The following is a 26872-nucleotide window of genomic DNA, read 5'->3' as shown; positions in this document are numbered from 1 at the left end:
CCGCGGAGCACCGGTCGCCGAAGTCGCCCTCTGGCCTCTTTGGTCGTCGTCTCCCCCTCGCTCGTCTTGGAGGCGAAGAAAGAACCCGGCCGCTCATAAATTCTCTACCCGATTAAACCCCAACCAGAAACCCGTCACCCATTTCCGCCTCGCCTCGCCTCGCTTTGCTTCGCAAGCACACAGCGGCGATGCATCTCTACAACGCGTGGCTGCCCCCGGCGGTGGCGGATGCCGCGCGGGGGGAGGCGGCGGCCTTCGCCGGCGCGGTGCGGGCGGCCAAGGACGCGTGGCGCCCCGACGACCCCGACTCGGCCTACGCCACGCTCAAGTGGATCTCCGTGTTCGACCTGTAATTCCCTCGCGCCCTTTCCTCCGTACCGATTCGATTCGATGCGGTGCGATTCGATTTGCTTTTGGGATTTTATATGCACAATCGCCAGTCGAGTTGCTCTCGTAATCCGGAGAGGTTTTGAGCGATTCCATTTCCATGACTGTGTGAAGGGTTAGCTTGGGGCTCGCGGTTGTGGAATTGTTGGGCATCCACTCTCTGGAGCTTGTTCGGCTAAGCCGTGAATGGGATGAGCGCTTGTACGATGGAGTCCACTACTGGAAAACATAGTCAGAATTAGTTGTTGTTGGCGTACATTTCTGTACTGTGACTCTGCTTTTGGGTAAAACACTTGCCACAAGGCTCACGGCCTAAGCTCCAATACCAAGCTCGTTTCTGAGCTTTTCCTGCCATCTTTAGCATCTTAACAAAAGTTTTGATGATTAATTAGTTCATGAGATGCTAATTAGCTACTACAAACTCTTTTGGGCACTAGCATGTAGCGGTGTTCGTCATATGTGATTGGTGGATCAGATTGAGGGATGCCAGGAGGCAGGGTCCATCTGAAATTATCTCTCTCGGTCTGTCATTGGTTTGTTTGCAAATACTGAAGCGTTAGGGTCTGTTTGTAAATATTTATTTATGCTTTCTTTTGAATATAATCAGTGCAAATGCGATCTAATAGACTGTGACCCACCTGATGATTAGTACCCAAAGATGGATATACACTATATTCTGCCCCTTTGTATATTTCAATTTGAATGATTTTGTCACAGTTGGATAAAGTAGTCTTCAACCTGTTTCTCTGCACCGCGAGCAACTCCAAAACATATAAATTGTAAAAATGTCGTTGTCACATTTGATTTGTAGGAAGTACATCTGTAGAAAAACCTAAGATTCTTGTAAAAGTATTTCCATTCAATATACGGAACAGTTACTTTGGTTACATACGGTAGAGAAAAGCAATCATATTGCTTCAATTCAGTTTCTATTTAGATGATTTTGAATGTGCTTGTGTGCTTGGAAGGGGAGCCTTGGTGTAGTGGTAAAGCTGTTGCCTTGTGACCATGAGGTCACGGTTTCAAGTCCTGGAAACAGCCTCTTGCAGAAATGTAGGGAAAGGCTGTGTACAATAGACCCTTCCCCGGACCCTGCGCAAGCGGGAGCTACATGCACCGGGCTGCCCTATTTGTGCTTTAAAGTTAATTTATTTTGCGATAAAAGCTGTATTATATATTTATATTACACTGTATGCTTTTCCAATTGTGTTATAGCCTGTCTCATTCAGATTTACATGCAATGTCTGCCCAAGTTGTGTTTTCTAAAATTGTATTGGGTTGTGATATTAATACTCTGGATTGATCTGTGAAGTAGTATTATAACGACTATGACTTATTAATTGGGCATGTGTTTTGTGAACATGTGTTCTTTGAGTAAAATATATAATTTATTTTGTTGATGGGGCCAATGAATTAAACTGCAAAGTTGATGGGCTATATATGAGATCTAAGACACACAATACACAGTTTAGATATATGGATTTGATTTTCATTTTTAATATGTGAGTGCCTCAGATATTGTTTAATTTACATGGGAATTTATAGTTATTTTCTATGTGGGGCCTTGGGAGGATATCGTCTTTGGAATTAGGCCGTGACTCCACATGAGTCTCCAATTAATGAATATGCAACGATAAACATGTACAATTCTTAACATGACCTTATACAAAACCCTTCACTTCATAACCCTGGTTAATATATTGAAGTACACATGAGATTATAATGGCACTTTTATGTTATGTGGCACACATTTTCCCTTTCTCTCTAACACAGCAATTTCAATTGTATATTGAAGTGAGGCTATACTTGGAAGGGCACAACTTGTTTTTGTTGTAACATACTAACAATGTAATTGAATTTGGTTAATTATCAGGATTTATGTAGCAAATGTTGATGTTTGATTTTTTATGGATTTAGTTTTATCAAAGCAAAGAGTGACGTTGCTCCTGAGGACATACATGCTCTTGTAGAGCTTGGGTTTGGAATATTTCATGCATCGCAGAATAAGTTTGTTGTCCAGGTAATGGCCTGCAATTAATGATTTATCTATGTATAGTTAAGATCTTTTGTTCTTTGGTGATATACACTAAACAATTGGTAACCAGATAAAATGGGGAGGTTTGCTCATCAGGCTTTTCAAAAAGCATGCGGAGAGACTTTCACTTGATGTGCAATGGAGGCCGCTTTACGAGACATTGATACAAACCCATTTCAAGAGGTACAGTTCTGAACACACATATTTTCTGGTGTCGAAAGAACTACATGAGTTAACATGGTGAATGTCATGTTTATTTCAGAAACATGGGCCCTGAGGGCTGGAAAGTAAGGCAGCAACACTTCGAGACCATCACCGGCTTAGTACATGCCTCTAGGACTTTCTTTCCTGAAGGTGCAGCTGCTGAGATTTGGTTGGAATTCAGGTTTGGCAGTTTCTGTTTGGCATATTCAGCACCCGTGTTTATTTTTTCCCGCATACTTCTGCATTCTTGCTTCTATGCTGCTTTGATCTTTCTTGATTCATTGGCATATTATCCGGTGAAAATGCGAATTGGTGAAAATCCTGTCAAAATCCAACTTGGAACTCATGTCCTTTGATGGACCGGCTCAATAAGAGAGGGAGACTAGATAACCTTTATTTATTCCTTTCCTTAACAAGATGTACTTGCATCCATCGCTTAGCTGAAACTTTCCTAGCAATCTTCACTAACAAATTTTATCTTATTCCCTAAGGCTAATATCTAAGTAGTACTAGTAGTTATCTTGTCTCAACTATGGAACCAAAAGGTAAGGAATCATAGTTTTCTAATCAGCGACAGGGTAACACTTGCTATATCTTCTCATACTGTTTGTTAATGGAGAAATGGTGCTTAGCCATGCATATTTGGGTACATGCTAGATTATTAGCAAGTTTGGAGACATGTACAATGCCCATGCAAGTTTGGGATCTGCGAGAACTTTAGGGACTTCCGAGTGCTATGCTACACCTGTGCTAGGTTAGAGACTTGAGTGTCATGATTCTGCTATTTTAGAAATCTATGATGCGATTATCGCTGTCCCTTTTCCATGATAGGCCCAATAGAATCTAAAAAAAATGATAAGTCCTATAGGAAATATCCATAAGCAGCTGAATGCTTGTGTTTTATTTGCACTGTTTTTTTGTTCCTTCTGTTGCTACTATCAATGTTATTGTTTTCTATACTATTAGTATTGTATAAATTCGAAAAATAGCACAAAGTGTATCAATCGTTTCTTATCACCACAACTGGAAATTTGTGCTTGGTGAGTTCTGCCGAAATAGAACTGCCTGACCTGATACTGTATTGGAACCACAGGCCGTTGCTGGAAAATCCATGGCATAACTCAGCATTTGAAGGTGTTGGATTTGTTAGGCTGTTTCTTCCTGCAAACTCGAGGAACCAGGATCACTTTACGACGTAATTGAAACGGTCACATATTTGATCAATGAGCTTCCTTATGTTGCCAAACATCTATTCTTTTAACTAACTTATGACACTGATTTGTAGTGATTGGATTGCACAATGTCTACACATTTGGGACTCTGTCACAAATTGTAACTTCTGGGATATCCAATGGGCTGCCATCATAGCACGTTGCATAAAAAATTCCAGATCCATTGAATGGGAGAAGTTTCTGCCGCTATTGTTTACAAGATACTTGAACATGTTTGAGGTATGTCTGGCTTTCAGGTTGAATTCTTATGTACCTTTTTTATGGGGAGACTGTAGTGAAGGCCCTGACGGTGGAGAGGAGGGGTGGGGGTGGGGGTGGGTGGAGATGTACAAACAGTTTACATACACCAGCGACTCGAAAAAAATAGGCAACAGAATCAACCCAGCTATTCTCTCCTAAAAAAATGTTTCATGGACATGGCAACTGGGCGTGACACTGTCTAAAATCTTCACATTGTGTTATTTCCATATATGCCACACAAAAAGGACAGACCCAGTGCTAGAAGCTCCCACACCAGATGGGGTATGGGGAAGGATTATACGAGGCAAGCCTTACCCCTGCACAGTGCAGTGCAGAGAGGCAGTGTTGAACCCAGGACCTCTTGGCACAAGTGGGGAGTACTTCACCACTGCGCCAGGCCTGTACTTCCCATATGTGCCACACAGCGGTTATAATTTTTTTCCCATGAAGAGCGTCTGTTGGAAGTTGCTGCTCCAACCGACCATGCTAAAGGCACTTTCCAACAACAGGTGATTGCACATTTGTGGGCACCATCATAGCGCATCATGCATGGAGAATCCTCCGACACATCAAGCTTTTTTTTTTCCGAAAAGGAAGGACAAGCTTCCTGGCCTCTGCATCCTCAGATGCATACAACCATAATTTCATTAAAAAGATACCAAGTATCAAGACTGAACACAACGGTTTACAATAAACGAAAAACTGAAGGATAGCCAACATCTCTATCATCTACCACTAACCTATTACCGGGGACCATATTCCTCTGGTAAAATAGTTGGGACTAAGCGATGTACATGATACTCCAAGATAACGCGCCGTCAAGAAGGGATTGCAGCTCATACGTCGATGTTGCTGAGTTTTTTTATAAAAGGTCAATCCTGTGGTTATCACCCCCGGAGGAGCTTCGAGCTACACATCTTGGGAAGGAAACGACTCACGTAAGCCAATGTTTCTTGATCTGACCAAAGAGGCTGACCAAGGGTTTTTACCCACAGAAAACGCATACTCCGCGCTGATTCACCAATACTGTTGTCCACCATCTCTGCTGACCGGTGCCTGCTGTCCTAGCTGGCTCATCGTGTGTCCCTCGACGTGCCATTGGATCCCGCTCAAGCCCTCTGCTTGTGTCGGGATCAGAGAAGTTTGCCAGATGCAACCCTGACGTAGCTGCCGGCCAAAGAGTAGAGGTCGCGCTGCCGCACCACATGCTGGTTCACCGCTGATCGCTTTCAGGCTGCTGCGCAACCGATCCACCACTTCATGGTGGTCATGGCCATAGCCTCCACAGTCACCACTCGCACTAGACTACAGCCCAATATCGCCACCTACGCACCTGGCCACTGCCAGGGCGCATGGGATCTGAATGCACCGGCAACACCGTGCAAGGTGCATGCGATATGAAGTATTTGTGTTTCATCTTATACGTCTTTGTTGTGCAACTTACTTAAGCTTTCATATGGGTTGGAATATGTGTCCATTGGAATGAAGCTGTTACTAGTTCCATTTATTTGTTGCAATTGGCCTGTCGGATTCCATCCAAGTTTTTCACTCTTACATGAAGGTGGACCAAAGTTTTCTTTTGAGGTGCTGGAAGCATAGCCGAGTGTTTCTATAATAGGCATCGGTGATATTGACGATGTGGCATGCTTGTGTTTGCAAAACATACAAAGAATATATAACTTCAGAGTAAAGCTTCCAGATCTGATAAAACTAATACCATCATCTTATCGGTAATTTTTCATCTGCTGAAGGCGAGAAACTGACATCTGTTTTGTTCGTTTATGAGATGTTTCCTCTGAAACTAAATAACTAACTTTCTTCAACTGCATTCATGAAGAAATAATAATGAGAAAAAAGTGAAAACATCAAAACAATGATGATCAAGTGAAGGAAGGGGTCGAAAAGATGAGTATGGAAAAACAACATACAGAAATTTTTGCTTTTCTGATGATTTCTCCCGAACAGAATGTTTTCCACTTTCTTAAAATACTTTCAAGAAGGAATACAACGACAACAACAACAAAGCCTTTAGTCCCAAACAAGTTGGGGTAGGCTAGAGGTGAAACCCATAAGATCTCGCAACCAACTCATGGCTCTGGTACATGGATAGCAAGCTTCCACGCACCCCTGTCCATAGCTAGCTCTTTGGTGATACTCCAATCCTTCAGGTCTCTCTTGACGGACTCCTCCCATGTCAAATTCGGTCTACCCTGCCCTCTCTTGACATTCTCCGCACGCTTTAGCCGTCCGCTATGCACTGGAGCTTCTGGAGGCCTGCGCTAAATATGCCCAAACCATCTCAGACGATGTTGGACAAGCTTCTCTTCAATTGGTGCTACCCCAACTCTATCTCGTATATCATCATTCCGGACTCGATCCTTCCTCGTGTGGCCACACATCCATCTCAACATACGCATCTCTGCCACACCTAACTGTTGAACATGTCGCTTTTTAGTCGGCCAACACTCAGCGCCATACAACATTGCGGGTCGAACCGCCGTCCTATAGAACTTGCCTTACTTTCAAGAAGGAATAATGGGAAAAAATGATAAATGATGGAGTGTATAAAAGATGAGCAAAGTCACAACAAGACTAAAGCAATATAACATACAAGGAAACATGGAGCTTTCCTTGTCTTGGAGGCTACATACGTTGACCGCTTTTGCGGAAAAAAATCTAATAGTTAGAGGTCTGAACAAATGCCATTATATTGTATTAAGGGGCATGGAGGTCCATGTATCATCATTAGATTCATTGCTCCCGATAACTGTTTTTCGCCAATATAGTACCAACCACACCTTGTCCACTATAGACTATTGAAGTACTATAGTGCACTATTCCAAGATGATGTAGGGTAGAGACCCTATAGCCCGATCTTTCACGAAAGGAGCGGATCCCGGGGAAAAAACACGAAGAACACGAGGATGAACGGAAGGTAAACACAAGAGGAAATCACTAAACCGACATGAATAAGTCACACATGGGCTAGATCCTCGAGTACATAGAACGATACACGAATCCACGGACAACTAGGGACGATACACGGTAACCGGTTCTCCTCCGTGAGGAGGTCTTGAATCCACAAGGGGATCTTCTCCGCAAGGAGGTCTTGAATCCAAGGTGGATCTTCTCTGAAGAGGGGCCGCGGTCTCTCTCGAGGAGTAGATCTGATATGGATGAGCAATGCTCTATCTCTCAAATGAGCTAAACCAATGCTAACCCTAGCTAGGATGAATGGGGGGTCTATTTATAGTCTAAGTGCAAATGGGGGCGAAGTGAAGGGGTACATGGGCCTCAGGCCCGAACACTGTGCGCAGACAGGTACCGGACGTCCGCTGGGGACCGGTCGTCCGGTGTCTCAGGAGCTGCCGGACGTCCGGTGTCCTCCGGTCGTCCGCTGGTTCCGCTCTATGATGGGGGTGCCGGACGTCCGGAGGCTCCGGACTTCCGTTGACTTTGGCTTGGGTGCGGTCGCGCCGGTCGTCCGGTCGGGGTCGGACGTCCGCTCATTGGCCTCGGGTGCAGGGGCACCGGTCGTCCGGTCTGGACCGGATGTCCGCTCGTTTGCTTCGGGTGTCGGGGCACCGGTCGTCCGGTCTGGACCGGACGTCCGCTGGCTGGGACTCGGCAGATGCTTCAGGCGCCGGACGTCCGGTCTTGGCCGGTCGTCCGGTGGCTGGGTCTTTTCCGGCAGCCCTTCTTCTCCGTCTTCTCATCCATCTTCCTCTTCTTCTTGTCCTTGCTCCTTAGCTTCTCCATTGTACCTGAGTATGCACAAAGTATCCATATGAGGTAGTAGCCGTGCTTCATGTGCATCGAAGTGGAATTGTGAGAGGAGAGATGTCATCTCGGTTTCAAGGGCTCTTGCACGTGATCGAGTCATGGGTCCGGTAGGCACTTGATGAGACGATGGTAGGTCCATGGGGATGACCTTGGGATGCTCCGCATCATCTCCCCTCCCTTGGGGAAGATCCGTCCTCGGATCAAAATCTTCATCACCATGGAAGGGAGAGAGATCTTTGACGTCGAAGATGTCGCTCACGTTGTACTTGTTGCGCGGGAGGTCGATCTTGTAAGCGTTGTCGTTGTAGCGTGCAAGCACCTTGAAGGGTCCATCCGCTCGTGGTCGAAGCTTGGATTTGCGTTCTTGTGGGAAGCGGTCGTTGCGAAGGTGTAGCCACACTTGATCACCAGTGTTGAAGACCATAGGTTGCTTGTTGAAGTTGAGCTTGGTCGCAAGGCGTTGAACTTGGCGCTCGATGGTGTTTCTTGTATCTTCATGCATCTTCTCGAGATGTGTCACACGCGCACTTGCGTCCAAATTGATGCCCTCTTGGAGTGGTAGAGGAAAAATGTCCAATGGTGACAATGGGTTGAATCTGTAAACGACCTCGAAAGGCGACTTGCCGGTTGTTGAGTGTCTTGCTCGGTTGTAGGCGAACTCGGCGATAGGTAGGCACTCCTCCCACTCCTTGATGTTCTTCTTGATGAGTACTCGAAGTAGAGCAGAGAGTGTGCGGTTTGTCACCTCCGTTTAGCCGTCGGTTTGAGGATGGTACGCCGTGGAGAAGAGTAGCTTGATTCCGAGCTTGGCGCATAGGGTCTTCCAAAAGTAGCTAAGGAACTTGACGTCGCAGTCCAAGACAATTGTCTTTGGCACACCATGGAGACGCAATATTTCCCTACAAAAGAGATTAGCAACATGTGAAGCATCGTCTATCTTGTGACAAGGAATAAAATGTGCCATTTTGGAGAAACGGTCCACAACGACAAATATGGAATCTTTCCCATTGCGAGTTTTGGCAAACCAAGTATAAAGTCCATGCTTATGTCCTCCCAAGGTTGGTATGGAATTGGTAAAGGCATATAGAGACCATGAGATTGAGCTTTGGACTTAGCTTTGCGGCATGTCGAACATCGGTTGGTGAAGCGATTGACGTCCCGAAACATCTTTGGCCAAAAGTAGCTCTTCGAGAGCGTGGTGAACGTCTTGTCGCGTCCGAAATGTCCCATTAATCCTCCTCCATGCGATTCCTGCAAAAGCAATAAACGAAGGGACGACTTGGGGATGCAAAGTTTGTTAGCTCTCATAAGATAGCCGTCTTTGATGTAATAGCGTTCCCACGATGTATGCGACAAACACTTGGCATAAGGAGTGGCAAAAGTCTCATCATGCGCATACAATTCTTTGATATGCCCGAAGCCAATGACATCTAACTCAAGTTGCGTGACTAGCATGCATATGCGGGAAAGAGCATCTGCTACGATGTTTTCTTTACCCTTGATGTACTTGATGACATAGGGAAAAGACTCAATGAATTCACTCCATTTAGCATGACGCTTGTTCAACTAGTTTGACCCTTGAGATACTTGAGGGTCTCATGATCGGTATGAATGATAAACTCATGGGGACGAAGGTAATGTTCCCATTCATGTAAAACACGGACTAAAGCATATAGCTCTTTGTCATAGATGGGATAGTTGAGTTGCGCTCCGGAAAGTTTCTCACTAAAGTAAGCTATGGGTCGCTTCTCTTGCGTTAACACACCTCCTATGCCATTACCGCTAGCATCGCAATGAATCTCAAAAGGCTTGTCGAAGTTGGGTAAAGCAAGCACGGGAGCATGAGTAAGCAAATTCTTAAGCTCATTGAATGCGGTATCTTGGGATGGTCCCCAAATAAACGGCGCATTCTTCTTGCTCAAAGCATGCAAAGGCGAAGCAATGGTGCTAAAATCCTTCACAAAGCGACGATAGAAACCCGCAAGACCAAGAAAACTACGCACTTGATGCAAGTTGGTTGGTTGCGGCCAAGTCTTAATAGCATTGATTTTGGACTCATCTACATGAACACCCTTAGAAGAGATCACAAAACCTAAGAAAACGAGCTTATCAACACCAAAAGGCATTTCTCCATATTAGCATAGAGACGCTCTTTTCTAAGAGTTTGCAAAACGGTGCGGACATGGGTGACATGCTCTTGGATAGATTTGCTAAACACAAGAATGTCATCTAAGTAAACCAGAACAAATATACCAATGTAAGGGCGAAAGACATGATTCATAAGGCGCATAAAAGTGCTCGGTGCTTCCGAGAGACCCATAGGCATGACTAACCACTCATACAAACCAAACTTGGTTTTGAATGTGGTTTTTCATTCATCACCCTCTTGTATGCGGATTTGATAGTAACCACTCTTAAGATCAATTTTGGAAAATATAGTGGCACCACTAAGCTCATCTAGCATATCATCTAGGCGTGGAATGGGATACCTATAACGAACGGTGATAGCATTGATAGGTCTACAATCGGAGCACATGCGAAAGCTACCGTCACGTTTTGGCACAAGAATGACCGGTACGGCACAAGGGCTCAAACTTTCACGCACATGACCATGGTCTATGAGATGCTTTACTTGCCTTTGAATTTCTTTGGTTTCTTCGGGGTTGATGCGGTAGGGAGCTTTGTTCGGAAGTGGTGCTCCGGGGATGAGGTCGGTGCGGTGCTCAATGCCTCGTAGTGGAGGTAGTCCCGGAGGTAGCTCATCGGGGAAAACATCTTAAAATTCCTGCAAAAGAGAAGACAACACTAGAGGAAGAGTGTGAGAAGTGTTAGTTTGTGTTGTATTGTCCTTGCACACGAGGACGTAGTGTAGGACACTAGATGGGTTCTCACACACTTCTCTCATCTCACGTTTGGTGGCAAGTAGAACGAAGTTCTTGTTTTCGCTCATCGTGGAGGCACTCAATTTGGGCTTGTGGCGCTCACTCTCTTTTTGGTGGTTCATTCTCTCACCATTCTCTCCACGATGGGTGGCTTGCTTATCGGTGATCACTTGGCTTGGAGACATAGGTCGTAACACAAACTCCTTTCCTTGCATCTTGAAGCTATAGTGGTTGGTACGCCCATTGTGGACGACTCCTCTATCGAATTGCCATGGTCGTCCAAGGAGAAGATGGCAAACGGTCATTGGGATGACGTCGCACTCCAAGGTGTCTTCGTAGGCGCCGATTTTGAAAGAGACTTGTACTCGGTGCTCGACTTGGATGGTACCGGAGTCACTAAGCCATTGCACTTTGTATGGATGTGGATGCTTCGTCTTGGGCAATTGGAGCTTGAAGCAAAGTTCTTCACTTGCGAGATTGTGACAACTCCCTCCATCGATGATGACCTTGACAGATCGTCCATTGATGCCGGCCTTGGTGTGGAATATGGTGCATCTTTGGTCTTCTTCTTGGTGATGTTGGAGAGTCAAGACTTTGGAGACAACAAGTGCGGGACTTGAGTTTTCATCACAAAAGACTTGTTCTTCTTCATTGTTCACTTGGCGGTGCATGGCGACTTGCTCAAGGGCTTCCATTTCTCCTTCGCTCATGGAATCATAAGTGCCATCGTCGTTGAAGATCATGGTGCGCTTGTTGGTGCACTCATAGGACTTGTGGCCTCGGCCGCCGCAAGTGAAACACTTGAGGGAACTCGTCTTGACGGTCTCATCGGTAGGGGTTGTTGATGATGAAGCTCTTGGCTTGAAGTTGCTTGTAGTAGGCGAAGCTTTCTTGGAAGTCGACTTGTTGATGTTGGAAGTAGACGGTCTTGTAGTTTGTGTTGGCGTCGTTGAAGCTTGGTTATTGGAGAAGCCGTATGACTTGTTTGAGAATTTGGCATACTTGAAATCATCTTGCACTTGGCGTTCCGCTTTGGTAGCTTGGTGCACGAGCTCGATGAGATTTGAGTATGGTTGGAAGTCGGCGATCTTCTTGATGGGATGATTGAGTCCATTCAAGAAACGTGCCATAGTTTGCTCATCATCTTCCGTCACATTGGCTCTTATCATTGCAATCTCCATCTCCTTGTAGTATTCTTCAACGCTCTTGGTTCCTTGCTTGAGTTGTTGGAGTTTCTTGAAGAGGTCGCGGTTGTAGTAGGTAGGCACGAATCGTGCTCTCATGACATCCTTCATTTGTGCCCAAGTAGTGATGGGTGGATCACCTCTTGCCTCGCGGCGCTCAATGACTTGTTCCCACCAAATGAGGACATAGTCTTGGAACTCAAGGGATGCCATCGCGATCTTCTTCTCTTCTTCATAATTGTGCAAACGGAAGATCTTGTCAACTTTCAATGCCCATGAAAGGTATTCTTCGGGATCGTTGCTTCCGTTGAACTTGGGCATGGTGAACTTGAGCTTGCCGTAGCGTTGCTCTTCATTGTGTTGGGGTCGGGGATGATGACGCCCATGTTGCAGATGATTGTCCAACTTGTGGTGCTCTTGACGCGGAGGGTTCCCATTGTCTTCATGCTCTTGATGAACTTGATGGTCTTGGCGAGCTTGTGGAGGAACGCGTCGAGCTCGAGGGGGAACTAGACGATGCATGTGAGCTTGAAATCGTCGTTCATGAAGTTCTTCGCGAAGTGCTTCCTCTTCTTCACGGGCTTGTCGGCCTCGGTCGGCAACGGCTCGACTCGCATCACGTAGAGCTTGTTGCGCCTCAAGTGCTTGAGCGTCACGGAGTTGTTGTTCTTGACGTTGAGCCTCGGTATTTTGTGCATTTTGGTGTAGACGCGCGCGTTCTTCCTCTTCATGTTGGCGTTGTTGTTGCCGTTCTCGAGCTAGCGCAAAGGCTTCTTCGGCTTGACGTCGACGACGCTCTTGAGAGTCGGTGTCCCGAAGCGGATTGAGGTTTGCTTGATTGTCGGTGCGCGCGGCTCGACGAGGAGTGTTCGAAGTCGGTGTACTTGAGTCGGAATGGCGACTTGAACGGCTCCTTCTTGAAGTGGAAGAAGAGCGGTTGAGCAACAAAGCGCGATTCTCGTCCATCCTTGCGTCATTCTCTTGCTTGTGATCGTCGAGCTTGTGGTCGAAGTAGTCCCTTGTACGTTGCTCGGAAAGTCGCAAGTCGGCGGCAAGGTTGTCGATGCGTTCACTCATAGCTTGTTGCTCTTGATGCAAAGCACGTTGTGCACCGAAGAGATGACTCTTGGTGAAGGAGTTCATGTCGTCATCTTGCTCCATGAAGAGTGGGTTGGTAGAAGTACTTGACCTATCCATCATTCCAAGACAAGTGTGAGTGGTAGAAAGAGAAGAACGAATACCAAATGTACCTTGATCGAAGTTGAAAGTGAATCGATGATCACTCCAATGTAGGACAAGGAAATAGCCCAATTGGTACGAATTCTCGTCGGTTTCTCACACCTACACAAGTAAAAGCTTATGGTGGAGCTTGGTTAGGATGGTGGCACAATTTTTAATGTGAATGTAAGCAAGATTCAATAATGTTGGAGAAGATTCGCAAGATGCGATGTAACAAGTAGACCAAGCATATACGGTACACAGAAACACACACGCAAAAAGATAAGTGGGGTTGTGCAACCAAGGGTGAGCCAAAATGTGGAATCCACAAAAAATGCTCTTGTTGCACAACACTAGAGAGACGCTAGCACGATTGCACGATAGGCGGATACAAGAACTTGTGCACAACCTACTTAGCAAAAATGCAACTACTTCTATCCCAAATATGTTTTATGCAAGGTGTTGCTATGATATGATCCAAGATGATCGAGTATGACAATCTTAATGTTGTATGATGCTATGGTTCTTGCTTAAAAGCTCTTTGCTTATCTTTCCTCTTTGCTTAAAAGCTTGGTTGGCTCTTTGATGTTTGAGCTCTTTTCTCATGCAATGCTTGACGAACCAAGATAGTAAGTGAGTATGCGATGACAACTTAGTGACACAAGAGATGATACCAATATAGGCAACAATGATGTATGTATGTATGCTATGGGAAGTATGATCACTAAAGTGCACAAGTCTCGTTGCCGGCAATACTCAATGGCTAGTCTCGATGGGTAAGCAACGCAAAGGAGTAAGGCGATGATGGCTATCAATGTAATGGCAAGAGTGATATGTCCACTACCAAGATGAGGTTACCGGTCTTGCTTCCGGTATGGTGTCAAAATGGTGGCACGAATACCAAGTCGTAGTCGAGGTGGTCGTTGTTGATGACCGGTGTTGATGACGCGTCCGTGGCGAAAATGAGCGGCGGTGGTGTCGATGTCGAACCGTACCTAGATAGCCGAAACACAAAAGGATACGGTACCGCAACTCAAATTCTCAAAACCAAAGGCGATCAAAATCGTCGGAGTAGGTATCGGTTAGGTGGTGGTGTGGGTTGGGATATTGGCAAAGATTGCGGAAAGTCGGTGGTGGTGTAGCGGATGTCCGGTAGTGGACGGATGTCCAGTCGCCGGTCGTCCGGTCGGGTCGGACGTCCGGTGCTTCCTGGGTCGCCGGACGTCTGGTGATGTGACGGTCGTCTGGTGGTCGAGGTCAACCGAAATTTTAGATCCGGGAGGTGATTTTGGGGGGAATATGGGGAATTTGGGAGGGATTTCGAGGTGGAGATGGTGGGTAAAGGCTAGATCTACTTGCAACGCAACAAATTCACGGATCAAAACCAACAAAACATCATCAAAACTCACAAAACACAAGAAAAATTTTTAGGGCTAATTTTGTGGGGATTTTCGGATTAGGACGAAAAACAACAAAATCAAGCTAGAAAAACGAAGAGGGGGCTCCGAAATCGTGATGAACCTGGCTCATGATACCAAGATGATGTAGGGTAGAGACCCTATAGCTCGATCTTTCACGAAAGGAGCGGATCCCGGGGAAAAAACACGAAGAACACGAGGATGAACGGAAGGTAAACACAAGAGGAAATCACTAAACCGACACGAATAAGTCACACATGGGCTAGATCCTTGAGTACATAGAACGATACATGAATCCATGGACAACTAGGGACGATACACGGTAACCGGTTCTCCTCCGTGAGGAGGTCTTGAATCGACAAGGGGATCTTCTCCGCAAGGTCTTGAATCCAAGGTGGATCCTCTCCGAAGAGGGGTCGCGGTCTCTCTCCAGGAGTAGATTCGATATGGATGAGCAATGCTCTATCTCTCAAATGAGCTAAACCAATGCTAACCCTAGCTAGGATGAATGGGGGGTCTATTTATAGTCTTAAGTGCAAATGGGGGCGAAGTGAAGGGGTACATGGGCCTCAGGCCCGAACACTGTGCGCAGACAGGTACCGGACGTCCGCTGGGGACCGGTCGTCCGGTGTCTCAGGAGCTGCCGGACGTCCGGTGTCCTCCGGTCGTCCGCTGATTCCGCTCTGTGATGGGGGTGCCGGACGTCCGGAGGCTCCGGACTTCCGCTGACTTCGGCTTGGGTGTGGTCGCGCTGGTCGTCCGGTCGGGGCCGGACGTCCGCTCATTGGCCTCGGGTGCAGGGGCACCGGTCATCCGGTCTGGACCGGACGTCCGCTCGTTTGCTTCGGGTGTCGGGGCACCGGTCGTCTGGTCTGGACCGGACGTCCGCTGGCTGGGACTCGGCAGATGCTTCAGGCGCCGGACGTCCGGTCCCGGCCGGTCGTCCGGTGGCTGGGTCTTTTCCGGCAGCCCTTCTTCTTCTCCGTCTTCTCGTCCATCTTCCTCTTCTTCTTGTCCTTGCTCCTTAGCTTCTCCATTGTACCTGAGTATGCACAAAGTATCCATATGAGGTAGTAGCCATGCTTCATGTGCATCGAAGTGGAATTGTGAGAGGAGAGATGTCATCTCGGTTTCAAGGGCTCTTGCACGTGATCGAGTCATGGGTCCGGTAGGCACTTGATGAGACGATGGTAGGTCCACGGGGATGACCTTGGGATGCTCCGCATCACAAATACTGAGGCGAGTACAATGTTCTCTTGGATGTCATCAAATTTCTTGCTAATCCGAGTCAAGCTTATATTCATTCTTCAGTGTTACGAAGCCAAATCTAGTTGGTACTTAGATTTTGTTTACTGTAAATACCAAAAATATTCATACGGTTGTGATATATATCACAACGTTCGTCATATGTTATTCAGCTGTCAGATTTAAAGTAGCATTATGTATGGTAAATCCATTAAAGTAGGATTACAAAATCTTTTCCACAATCATTAATATATTTTTGTCTCTGTTGCTAGGTTCCTATATCCAGTGGGAATGGGTCGTACCCTTTTCCAGTGGAGGTGCCTAGGAACACAAGATTTTTGTTCTCAAGTAAGACCAGATCACCTTCCAAGGCAATTGCAAAGTCTGTTGTAAGCTATCCTTATCCTTTCAACTATTTTTTCTTGACAGCTTGTGGAAGATTTTATGCACTTAAGCCTTTAATATTTGATGTCTTGGTATCAGCATAAAATATGCATGAATAATGGGGCCAACTTTCTTATGATTCTAACCACTTGTTCAGTCACTAGCTAATAATTTATGGTGTATTCTGCTGATAAAGTTATCCCTGCTATTCATGTTTTAGTTCATATATAACAAACTTGCCATAGAAAAAAAATACTACAGCATGATATTTTGTAAACATTACGGCTTGTTGCATTGTTTAACCAAAGCAAGATACGACTAATATTATCTTTTATTTTTGTTTGCAGGTGTACCTTTTGAAGCCTAAAAGTCTGGCACTGGAACAATTTGAGAAGCTCATAAATTTTCTAGAACAGTTTGTCTTCTGGTCCTTGTACTTCTTTTTGCTTGTCGCACTGGCTCTTTATTTTGTTTTAACTTATGTCTTTCTGGCATTTAGATTCTATCATCCATCAAATGGGGGTCGCTGGACCTACTCATTGGAGCGTTTTCTGCGGTATCTTGTTTTTTACTTTGAAAGACGTCTTCAACATGAACAATTGTAAGTGATCAATCTTAACTCATGCTGCAGCTTGAAGTATCTTGTGCCACATGAGAATTTTATTGCTTGCATCATCTGATTTAATAATGGCAATGCAGTGACACAATGGATGAGAAAAATGAGCAGTTCTGTTTGGGAAAAGAAGAGAGAGCTGTTTTTATCAAAGTAGTGCTGAAATTACTGGATCGTGGTCAGTACAGCAAGGATGATTCTCTTGCTGAAACAGTATCCATTGCAACTTCAATCCTGTCTTATGTCGAGCCATCCTTGGTGCTTCCGTTTGTCGCAACGAACTTCCAACTAGCCTTGGAGACAGTAAGTTTGGCAACACATGCAGCATACCTGTTACTATTTTTCTTGAGCTTGGATGTCATTATGACATGCAGGAGCCCTAAAATATGCCAATATTTATAGTTTTCAGTTAACTCGCAAGCAAGCTAACGACTTTACTTTTTCCTGACAGACTACTGCCACCCACCAGTTAAAGAATGCTGTCACATCTGTCGCATTTTCTGGACGGGCGCTTCTTCTAAGTTCTTTATGCTCAACTCAATCTGGTGATAGTAGCATGATTGATACACTCTATGATCTTATTGTCACTTCCCTTTCAAATGCATTGCTTGGTATGGATGCCAACGATCCACCTAAAACTGTAGCTACGATGCAATTAATTGGCTCAATATTTTCAAATGTAAGTATTTATATGATTTAACCTTGTCTTTGCACACTGGTTTATGATATTGCTGTGCAGCATTTAGTTAACCATTGTTTGGTGCTTATAGCTGGCTACAGTTGGTGTTAGTGATGATGTGCCTGCTTTCCTCCAAACTTCCTCTCTATCGGATTGGCTACATGAATTCTTTTGTCGGCTGTTTTCTGTGCTTCAGAATCTGGAATCAAGTAGTGCCATGTAAGCTGTGGTTGCTAAACTTTTAAATTGTCATTACTACTGAATTATTTTTGGAGGACATGCTAAATGATATCTTTCTCTTTTTGTTGTGGCAGCGCGGAGGGTTACCAGACCTCAATCATGCCGGGAACTTTTCTCGTCGAGGACAGCCCTCACTATTTTTGCATGCTAGAAATAGTTCTGGGAAAGTTATCAAAAACCTTATTTAATCAGGTATTGCGCTTTTTTAATTAAATGCTCCACCTCCTTGTCCTAAAAGGTTTAACATGTGAATTTTCTGTCATGCTCATGCTTCTTGATTTTCCAATTGGCAGTCCCTTAAGAAAATTGCCAAGTTCGTCAATGCAAATATCCTTCCTGGTGCCACTTCAGAAGTTGGACTTCTTTGTTGTGCCTGTGTTCATTCATATCCTGAGGAGGCTTCAGTCTACCTTGTAAAGCCTATCTTAATGACTATCATGTCCTCCTTCGAAGGTACCCCCACAACAGGTTATGTTGGAAGAGAAGTTCCTAACAATATGTCTACTAAGGTTCGTTCAAAACCTGTAACATTTGTTGGTTGAGCTCTTACATTCATTACACACCAGCTGCCTTGTATGCACATGCAGGCTACACTTTCTCCTGCTCTAGAAACAGCATTGGACTACTATCTGAGGGTTTTGGCTATATCCATCAGTTATGCGGGTCCTGTCTTACTGAGCTATAGAGAAGAATTAAAGCACGTAATAATGTCTGCATTCCAGGCCCCTTCATGGAAGGTTTATATTTCCTCTTATCTTTCATACATTTCGACAGACAGTCACCCATTATATGTTACACTTTGAAATGATGAATTCCTTTGGAATAATCAGGTCAATGGAGCTGGTGATCATCTCCTTCGCTCTGTGCTAGGAAGCCTGGTTTCATTTTATCCACTAGATCAGTATAAGTATGTCTAGCTTATTTACATCTGTCTGATTTTATCATTTGATCTTTAAAAGATGTTATCCAACAAAATCTTGTTATTTTATAGGCCATTTTCTTGTCAGTCCATTGCTAATATTATTGAGCCATGGGGTTGTTCAAAAGCTCATCAGGACAGGGAGGTTGAAATGCTTAATTTTCCTCCGAAGTGGCATGATCCCAGTCAAGATGAACTATCTTTTGCAAACGAATTGTTAGAATTTCATTTTCAGTCGGCTGTGGAAGAGCTTTTGACTATTTGCCAGATGGAAGTTCAGTCTGAGACAGGTACATATATTCTTGTTCTGACCAACGAGATAACCCTGTATGTTTTTTTCCGGCTTGGTTATGCATATGTTAAAGCATGTATGCTAATCTGACAGGAAGCTGATTACACCAATCTATGTTAATAATTAAGTTGTTTTTCTTATTTTTGTCATTGTTCTCTTTGCCCGAGTGTCCCCTTGATACCCTGTTATTCTGTTCTTTTGGCAGGAGATGAAAAGGAGCACCTAAAAATAACGCTATTGCGCATTCATTCTGCATTGCAGGGTGTAATGTCGTGCTTACCTGAACTGCGTCCATCATATAAAGATGGGAGGTCCAAGGTAGTAGAGCCCAGTTTCTTTATTGCAGGATCTTCTGGTAGCACCGTTGGCAGCTCAGAGATGCGTGAAAAGGCTGCAGAACTTGTGCACATAGCTTGCAGGTAATGTACATTCGTACTGCACCCAGTTCTACTTACTAATCATTTTAAAGCTTATTTGCTTTCATCATTTGCAAGTTTATTTATTCTCAGCATTCACAATTCTTTTAACAGGTACTTATTAAAGGAAAGAACTGATGATAGTATTCTCCTAGCACTTGTAGTACGCGTGATTGATGCTTTGGTGAACTATGGTATGATAGCTATCTTAGAAACTTGCACACTGTACTTTTGACTGCTTACATGACAGTGTACTGCTGTAGGTAGCTTGGAATATGATGAATGGTCAAGTCATGTTCAAGCTTGGAAATTAGAGTCTGCTGCCATCATTGAGCCTCAATGCAACTTTATTGTTCCATTCCATGCTCAGGGCAAAAAGAGGTATATATTGGTCCTACTTTCTAGTCTGATTCCATTACATGGATTGCGATTGAAATTCAGTCTCTTATTTCTGTTAGACCTAGATGGGCACTTGTCGATAAAGCACACTTGCATAATACGTGGAGATGTTCACAATCATCATACCACAGATACCGGACAAATGCCAATGTATCTCCGTCTAGCCTCATGGTTAATTTGGTGAAGGATCTCCTAGATCTCTCACTACACAACTATGAAACTGTTCGCTCGTAAGCTCTCTTTCCCTCTTTATTTACATGTGACATGTAGCTTGCAACTTCTGTTTAGGCTGTTAGTATGTATTTTCGTTCGAATATTACCATCAGCATAATACATAGTAACTCGAGAAACTGTTGATTCTGACTACTGTATGTTTCTGTTTTTCTCTGTTTTTGGAATATAACAACGCACAGTTGTGGATATTGATTTGTTCGTAGTTTTCTTTATCTGGCTGATATTGATCATGACCCCATAGCAGAAATGAAGTTTCAATCAAAGGGTTATGTGGTCATACATCAGTGACCTACTTTACTTTGTTACCATGTTTCCAGGTATGCTGGAAGATCGCTAACAAAAATGCTGAAGCACTGGCCTTCTCTAATTTCTGATTGTGTTCTTACCCTGACTGAGAATTTGCGTGATTCGAAAGCCCTGGAACATGTGGTGCTTGGTTCTTGCAGCATTCTTGCATCACAGACTGTTTTGAGACACTTGACAACTGTATGTCTATTTCACAATCATATATAAGTTATATCAGTGATTTTAATTATATTAACATAATTGTTCAATGTAGGATTCTGCTTCCCTCTCTTCATTTATCATGGGAATTTTGGGAAGGTAATTGGCAGATACTCTAGGTTTTCCCTAATCGTTTCTAATAGCTTAGAACTACCAGTAATGTTTCTTTACACATACACAAAAGAATATGAGTATTTAACACTCAACAAACAAGGAAAGAGAAGCATGCAGTATCCTTTGTTAAAAGAGCACCTTATTGATATGTATGTACTAAATCTAATCTTCTTGTTCTGTAGCTCTCATCATGAATCGATAAAGTGTCAGAAAGCTATTACTGAGGTAAGTTTCATAAACATAAGACGGAGAAAACTAAAACATGATATTTGCCACTAAATATTCTGTATATGATGTTTACAGCTCTTTGTGAAATACAACATACGTTTCTCTGGAATATCAAGGTCTTTTTTCAAGAATTCTCAAAGTCTGGCTGACAGGCCAGGATTTCTTGGATTATTTTCTCAAATTAATGCTTTGGGCTTTGAGACTAACAGTCTACATTGGAGGTAAGCTATATGCCAACTCTATGCCAAAAACTGCGGCATCTGTATTAACATCTAGCACTTACGTTTTTTCTTACCTTGAAAAATACCTAAGACCTCTCTGTTTTTGACAAATATGTCAAACAAATTCCCTCTATTATTTTTTCTGGTTCTCTAATTTAATCTTACCATAGATAATTTCTTACGAGTTCCACGTGAGGCTTGATATGGCCTAAAAGTGGGCAGAAAGAAGGCAAGCAATTTTTTCATCTAAATTGCGGAAGCCGAAACTTGAACCTGAGACCTCTTGGCTCTGATGCCGTATTAAGTTTTTTATGCACCAACCAGTAGAACCATACGTCCGAACTGATGGAAATGGTTGGGCAATCCACATATACTTCAATATAGACCACTGTGCAGTTTGGATGGTACTAGAAGCTGGTCAGCTTAAATATGTCTTACCTTTTCCGAGATGCATGTTTATGTTGACTTCGAAACTTAGTATTTCTGTTGTTACAAGAACCGCAAATCTGTTGACATGTTTGTCCAAAGCGTTGCTCTGTAACTGCAAGACTGCAATATAGCTGCATTGTTGCAACAATTATAGAATCTCGTGCCCCAACAAGATGATGCAGGGTGTATGGAAAAAGGGTGTATCTGTACGCTGGGAGGTCTGAATATGTTGTAACCATATATGCAGCTGGCTACTTGAGCACAACATTTCTTGTTGGCAACATGGCGTGTGAATTGTGATGGGATGATGGGACATGGTTCTCATAATTCTGGTGGAACTGGAGGAATTTGATAATTCTCTAAAGCTTTCTTCTGAACTGATTTGTCATTAGAAGCTTTCCGTATGTAGTAGCACTCCTACAAAGACAATAGCGTGAAATCTACTATTCCTTATTCATCCCAATAATTTGATCTCAATAATAACTGTCATGCCATTCTGTCGGAATAAAATGACTATCTTCCCTGCTATTTACATACATTTTATTTTAACCTGTAAGCTGTATACTTCCAGGTACAACCTGATGGCTAATAGAGTACTTCTGTTGCTAATTTTGGCATCTAGAAGTGAGCCTGACATTTATTCACAAATCCTGGCAGAGACTGCTGGTATGCACAGCTTCTCCTGTTTGTAGTTTCTTTTCGTAACATTGAAATGAACATGTATGCCATATTTTCATTGTCATTTTCTCCAGCTGCACGTTCCTGAAAGAACTTCCGTAGTCATGGGTTTGTCCTTCATTGTTTAAAATATCTGTTTTATGCTAGGTCATTTCTTAAGAAATTTGAAGAGTCAACTCCCCCACTCAAGGATGCTTGCAATATCTGCTCTGAACACACTATTAGAAGGATCACCTCACAAGGCATCTGTGGAAGATTCACAACAATCATTAGATCACCCTGAAGAATGCAATATTTTGTCAACAGGAAGGCTTCTGAATGACATAATCCAGGAGGAAGGATTCATGAATGATACACTAAACAGTCTCTCACATGTACATATTATTTCTGATAGTGATGGTTCATCAAAAGCAAGTTATGGTGCTTCATCGTTTCAAAGCGGATCTGATAAAGCAATCACTTACTTCTATTTTGATTTCTCTGCCTCGTGGCCATGTACCCCTAGTTGGATTTCTTTAGTGGGCGGTGGCACATTCTATTCCAGCTTTGCTAAGATATTCAAAAGGCTTATACAACAATGCGGAATGCCAGTAATGTCCTCACTTCAGACTGCACTAGAAGAATTTCTGAGTTCAAAAGAAAGATCAAGGCAATGTGTGGCGGCTGAAGCTATGGCGGGCATGCTTCACTCTGATGTCAGTGGGGATTTGGAGTCTGGGAGTGACTGGTTGATGCTTCAATTGCAGAAGGTTGTGTTAGCTCCATCTGTGGAATCAGTTCCTGAATGGGCATCTTGCATTAGATATGCTGTTACTGGCAAAGAAAGATCTGGAACTCGTGCTCCTGTTCTCAGGCAAAAAGTATTAGATTGCTTATGTACAGCAGTTCCTCAGTCTGTAGCAACTAGTGTACTTGCCAAGAGATATTCTTTTCTGTCTGTTGCTCTAATTGAAATTTCTCCACATAAAATGTCCCCAGCAGAGGAGCAGTACCACGTTACAATTCTCAACGAACTGCTTGACAATATGAGTCACTCATCTGCACAGGTAATGTCAGATCACTTCTATGTGGAGGTACCTTTTTCCTTTCTAATTCCATTGTCTTTAATGAAGTTGATACTATGATCACACCTAAAGAATATTTCCTTGACATATCTAGCAAAATCGGCTGCCCTTCTGTCGTAGGACTTAATTGAGTGTTGCATGTTGTATAGAACATGTTCTTGAGCACCCTTCACTAGGATTCAGGGTCTATATCAATGGTATGATATTGTGTAATCGGGCTTGCTATGTGCTGGATTAGGTTCCTGTAAACTGGATTGCACTTATATTAAGTCTTGGACTATCTTCGTGGGTGACTGGCATAATTATCAGATGTGTCCGAACCAGAAGATACATAAAGCGCTTATAGGCTCGGACCCTCTTCTGGTGGGTGACTGGCATAATTGTCAGTTGTTCAGATGTATCCTTGCTAGCTCTCAGCTACTTGACAAAACACGTTTTGCATGTGAAATTTGGTTAATAAATTCATTTCATTGCTGCTGCCACAAGTGGAACCCTATAATCTCAATTGAAAATGTGGCCTATATTATTAATTGCAAATTAAGGACGCAACCATACTAGTTCTCAACCCCCCCATATAAAAGAGGAGAAAAAATGCAATATGGATAGAGCAAGCGTACCAAGAAAAAAATGAAAAGAAATAAACACATACTGCCACACATTTCAGATTCAAGCCTATCAAAGGTTATGGCAGAATCAAATTGCCATGGCTACTCACCATAAATTCCCGCTAAACTCCCCATCTCATTCCCAATTGGCACTGTCAAAATTTTCTGAAGTAACGACAAGCTTTTGATAATAAATGGAGCCCAGATGTGTAAAGAAATATAGTTATCTCGAAAGAAAACAAACTCTTATCCATTTCCTTTCATTTTGATTCCAGGTAAGAGAGGCGATTGGTGTTGCTATGTGTGTCGCATGCTCGAATGTGAGATTAGCTGGTGCACGTTCACCGGGAGTCCTGACAGAACAAACCGGAAATGAATATTGGTCTAAGCGTTTGACAGATGGAGTTACTGAGTTGTCTGTGAGTATACAGAACAATAGTCAATCTAAGCAACTTGAATTGGCATCCGATTCATCCACTGTGAATGGCTTGGACAATAAAGAGGAGGCTGACGCTAAAAGAATGGAAACGGTGTTATTTCATAACTTTCTCCAGGTTGATACGTGTACTATTCCGTTGCTTCATTCTAGGCTTATGCTTTTCTTTTGCAGATTTTCCATTTCATGATTGCATCTCTGAAGTCTGGGAGATCTTCCGTTCTACTAGATGTTATTATTGCACTCTTCTACCCTGTTCTATCATTACAGGTATGCATTGTGGTAACTTCGCTGTAGTGACATAACCCAATCTTCCATGAAAGGAATTTTTACCTGTACACTCGTTTTTCGTGGTGTTTTGAGAGAAACAAGAATAATGAAGTGGAAGAATTTTCTCTTTTGATTTGCTAACCATATCTTAGAAGTCCAGTAATCCTTCTATCTTTCTGAAGAAAAACTGAAGTTTGATCCTACCTACTAAAATTCTTGAAAGTTGAGATTTTCTTTTGAGGAGAAGACAAAAATATTTTAAACCTTCCAGGAGGTCATCTTTTTTTTTTTGTGGAGACAGGTACTAGCAATTGTTAGAATTAGGAATTCTAACAATTTGACTGCCCTGTTATGTTTTTGCAGGAAACATCAAATAAAGATTTGTCATTGCTTGCAAAGTCAGCTTTTGAATTGCTTAAATGGCGGACTTTGCCGCGCCCTTTTCTTGAAACAGCTATTATGGCTATCCTTTCTTCAGTCAGTGATCCCAACTGGCGAACCAGATCAGCGTTGTTATCATATCTCAGGACCTTTACATACAGGTTCATACCCTCTCTTCTGATTGCTATTTTTCCAGTATTAGAATAAATGTTTTTTTAGTCCGCAATGTGTTCTTCTCTAGTTTTATTCTCAGTGTGAAAAACTTACCTTTGATACTACACTGGCAGTGTCAAAACCTAGGTCATTGCTGCAAACAGCTCACTGACTGTTTCTATGGTAGTGTGGCGTGACTTGTGAAGTGTATTATGACGTATTTTCTCATTGAGGATGATAGAGACTTACATTATCTTGTACTTGCAGATCTAGTCTTCTTGACGGGTTAATATTTCTTAGTTGTCATGTGGTTTTGTGATTCTCCCAGTGGTCTTGGAACTAATCGAAAGTTAATTGTCACAGGCACACATTCATTCTTTCTGGCTCAGAGAAATCACAAATTTGGCAAACAATCGAGAAGTTACTTGTGGATAACCAAGTTGAGGCAAGTATATATCTTTATTTGGCCTCTGACTCACTCAACATTTTCTTTCCACCTGTTGTGTTATTCAAGAAATGTGTACAATTTGTACTCCTGACATGAAAAGCACTAAGAATATCGATCTTTCTACTTCTAGCCTTTTCCTTGGTATAATGGATACATATGAGTGTTGTTCTTACTAAAGGTCCTCTAAGTGAAGATACCTGTTGCTAATTGTATGAACTTTACCATTCTATACTCAGGTCAGGGAGCATGCTGCTGGTGTTCTTGCAAGCTTAATGAAGGGTATAGATAAAGATCTATCGAAGGATTTCCGTGATAGATCATATGCACAAGCCCAACGTATCCTTGATACGAGAAGAAGGTAAACTTTGTACTGAATTCTGATATTACTGTAGTATTTTGTGTCACCGATTGTTGAGCAGATAATTGGCTAATACATGTGAATGTTTTGCATGTTGCAGAACTCCAAAGTCCGGCCATTCTGTTGCTACCATACATGGTGCAGTACTTGCTCTGACGGCTTCGGTGCTTTCTGTCCCATACGACATGCCAAGGTACTCGCTGGCCTTACCTTATTTGTTGCATAGTACTCCCTCTGTAAAGAAATATAAGAGCGTTTAGATCACTAGAGTACCTTATTTGTTGCATAGTACTCCCTCTGTAAAGAAATATAAGAGCGTTTAGATCACTAGAGTAGTGATCTACTCTTATATTTCTTTACAGAGCGAGTTGATAGCAGGTGGCATCAGCAACAGATTTGTTGATAGTTCTATTGCTCCATAACCCACACTTACGTCAGCCCTGGTCTTTGCAGCTGGCTTCCTGGTCATGTAACACTACTGGCCCACTTCATCCGCGAGCCGTCTCCTGTGAAATCTACTGTGACAAAGGCTGTTGCTGAGTTTAAGAGGACACACGCCGACACTTGGAGCATCCAGAAGGATGCCTTCACAGAAGACGAACTGGAGGCAAGCTCAATATCTTCAATTGCTGGTTTGCTGCACACGTTGATGTCATTTCTCACAGTTTTGCTCAATTTGCGCTTGCAGGTCCTCCGGGATACATCGTCCTCGTCATCGTACTTTGCTTAGATTCAGAGACTGATACCAATACAGTGATAGCAGATTTTATAAATTTGGCCAGGAGGAAGACTAGTTGCACTGGTGATAGAAAACTTTTATGTTATTTTCAATCGATGAACCAGTGATGATCATATATCCATAGTTGCATAAGGTGTATTGTAGTTTCGTCAATAAAGGCTTTCCTTCATACAGGCGATAGCTTTGATATATGGACTTGAATGAGTATATATATGGAATGAGCTTCTGCAGTTATTATTA

At 43.3% G+C, this 26872-nt stretch overlaps 1 protein-coding gene across 2 annotated transcripts; it reads left to right on the top strand.

Moving 5' to 3' along the window:
* LOC123150412 (proteasome activator subunit 4) lies at nt 1-26872 on the top strand. Of its 2 annotated transcripts, XM_044570265.1 has the most exons (35): nt 1-349; nt 2305-2407; nt 2493-2605; nt 2685-2807; nt 3720-3821; nt 3912-4077; nt 16101-16217; nt 16560-16627; nt 16712-16813; nt 16912-17128; nt 17277-17504; nt 17596-17723; nt 17819-17936; nt 18038-18253; nt 18332-18481; nt 18575-18651; nt 18736-18953; nt 19161-19374; nt 19486-19565; nt 19635-19752; nt 19830-20000; nt 20322-20490; nt 20564-20607; nt 20805-20847; nt 20926-21071; nt 22072-22166; nt 22326-23224; nt 24123-24377; nt 24458-24553; nt 24917-25095; nt 25451-25532; nt 25772-25893; nt 25994-26086; nt 26347-26500; nt 26582-26872. In XM_044570265.1, exons 1-35 carry the CDS (start codon nt 189-191, stop codon nt 26621-26623), a joined length of 5409 nt encoding a protein of 1802 aa, XP_044426200.1. In that variant the 5' UTR covers nt 1-188; the 3' UTR covers nt 26624-26872. The 2 variants fall into 2 exon arrangements, with proteins under 2 accessions (XP_044426200.1, XP_044426199.1); XM_044570264.1 differs by having other exon boundaries at nt 16560-16813.

Source organism: Triticum aestivum, chromosome 7A (genome assembly GCF_018294505.1).
Source record: "Triticum aestivum cultivar Chinese Spring chromosome 7A, IWGSC CS RefSeq v2.1, whole genome shotgun sequence".
Classification (NCBI taxonomy): Eukaryota; Viridiplantae; Streptophyta; class Magnoliopsida; order Poales; family Poaceae; genus Triticum; species Triticum aestivum.
Note: the sequence above shows the minus strand (reverse complement) of the source record. Positions and strands in the feature narration are given on the sequence as shown.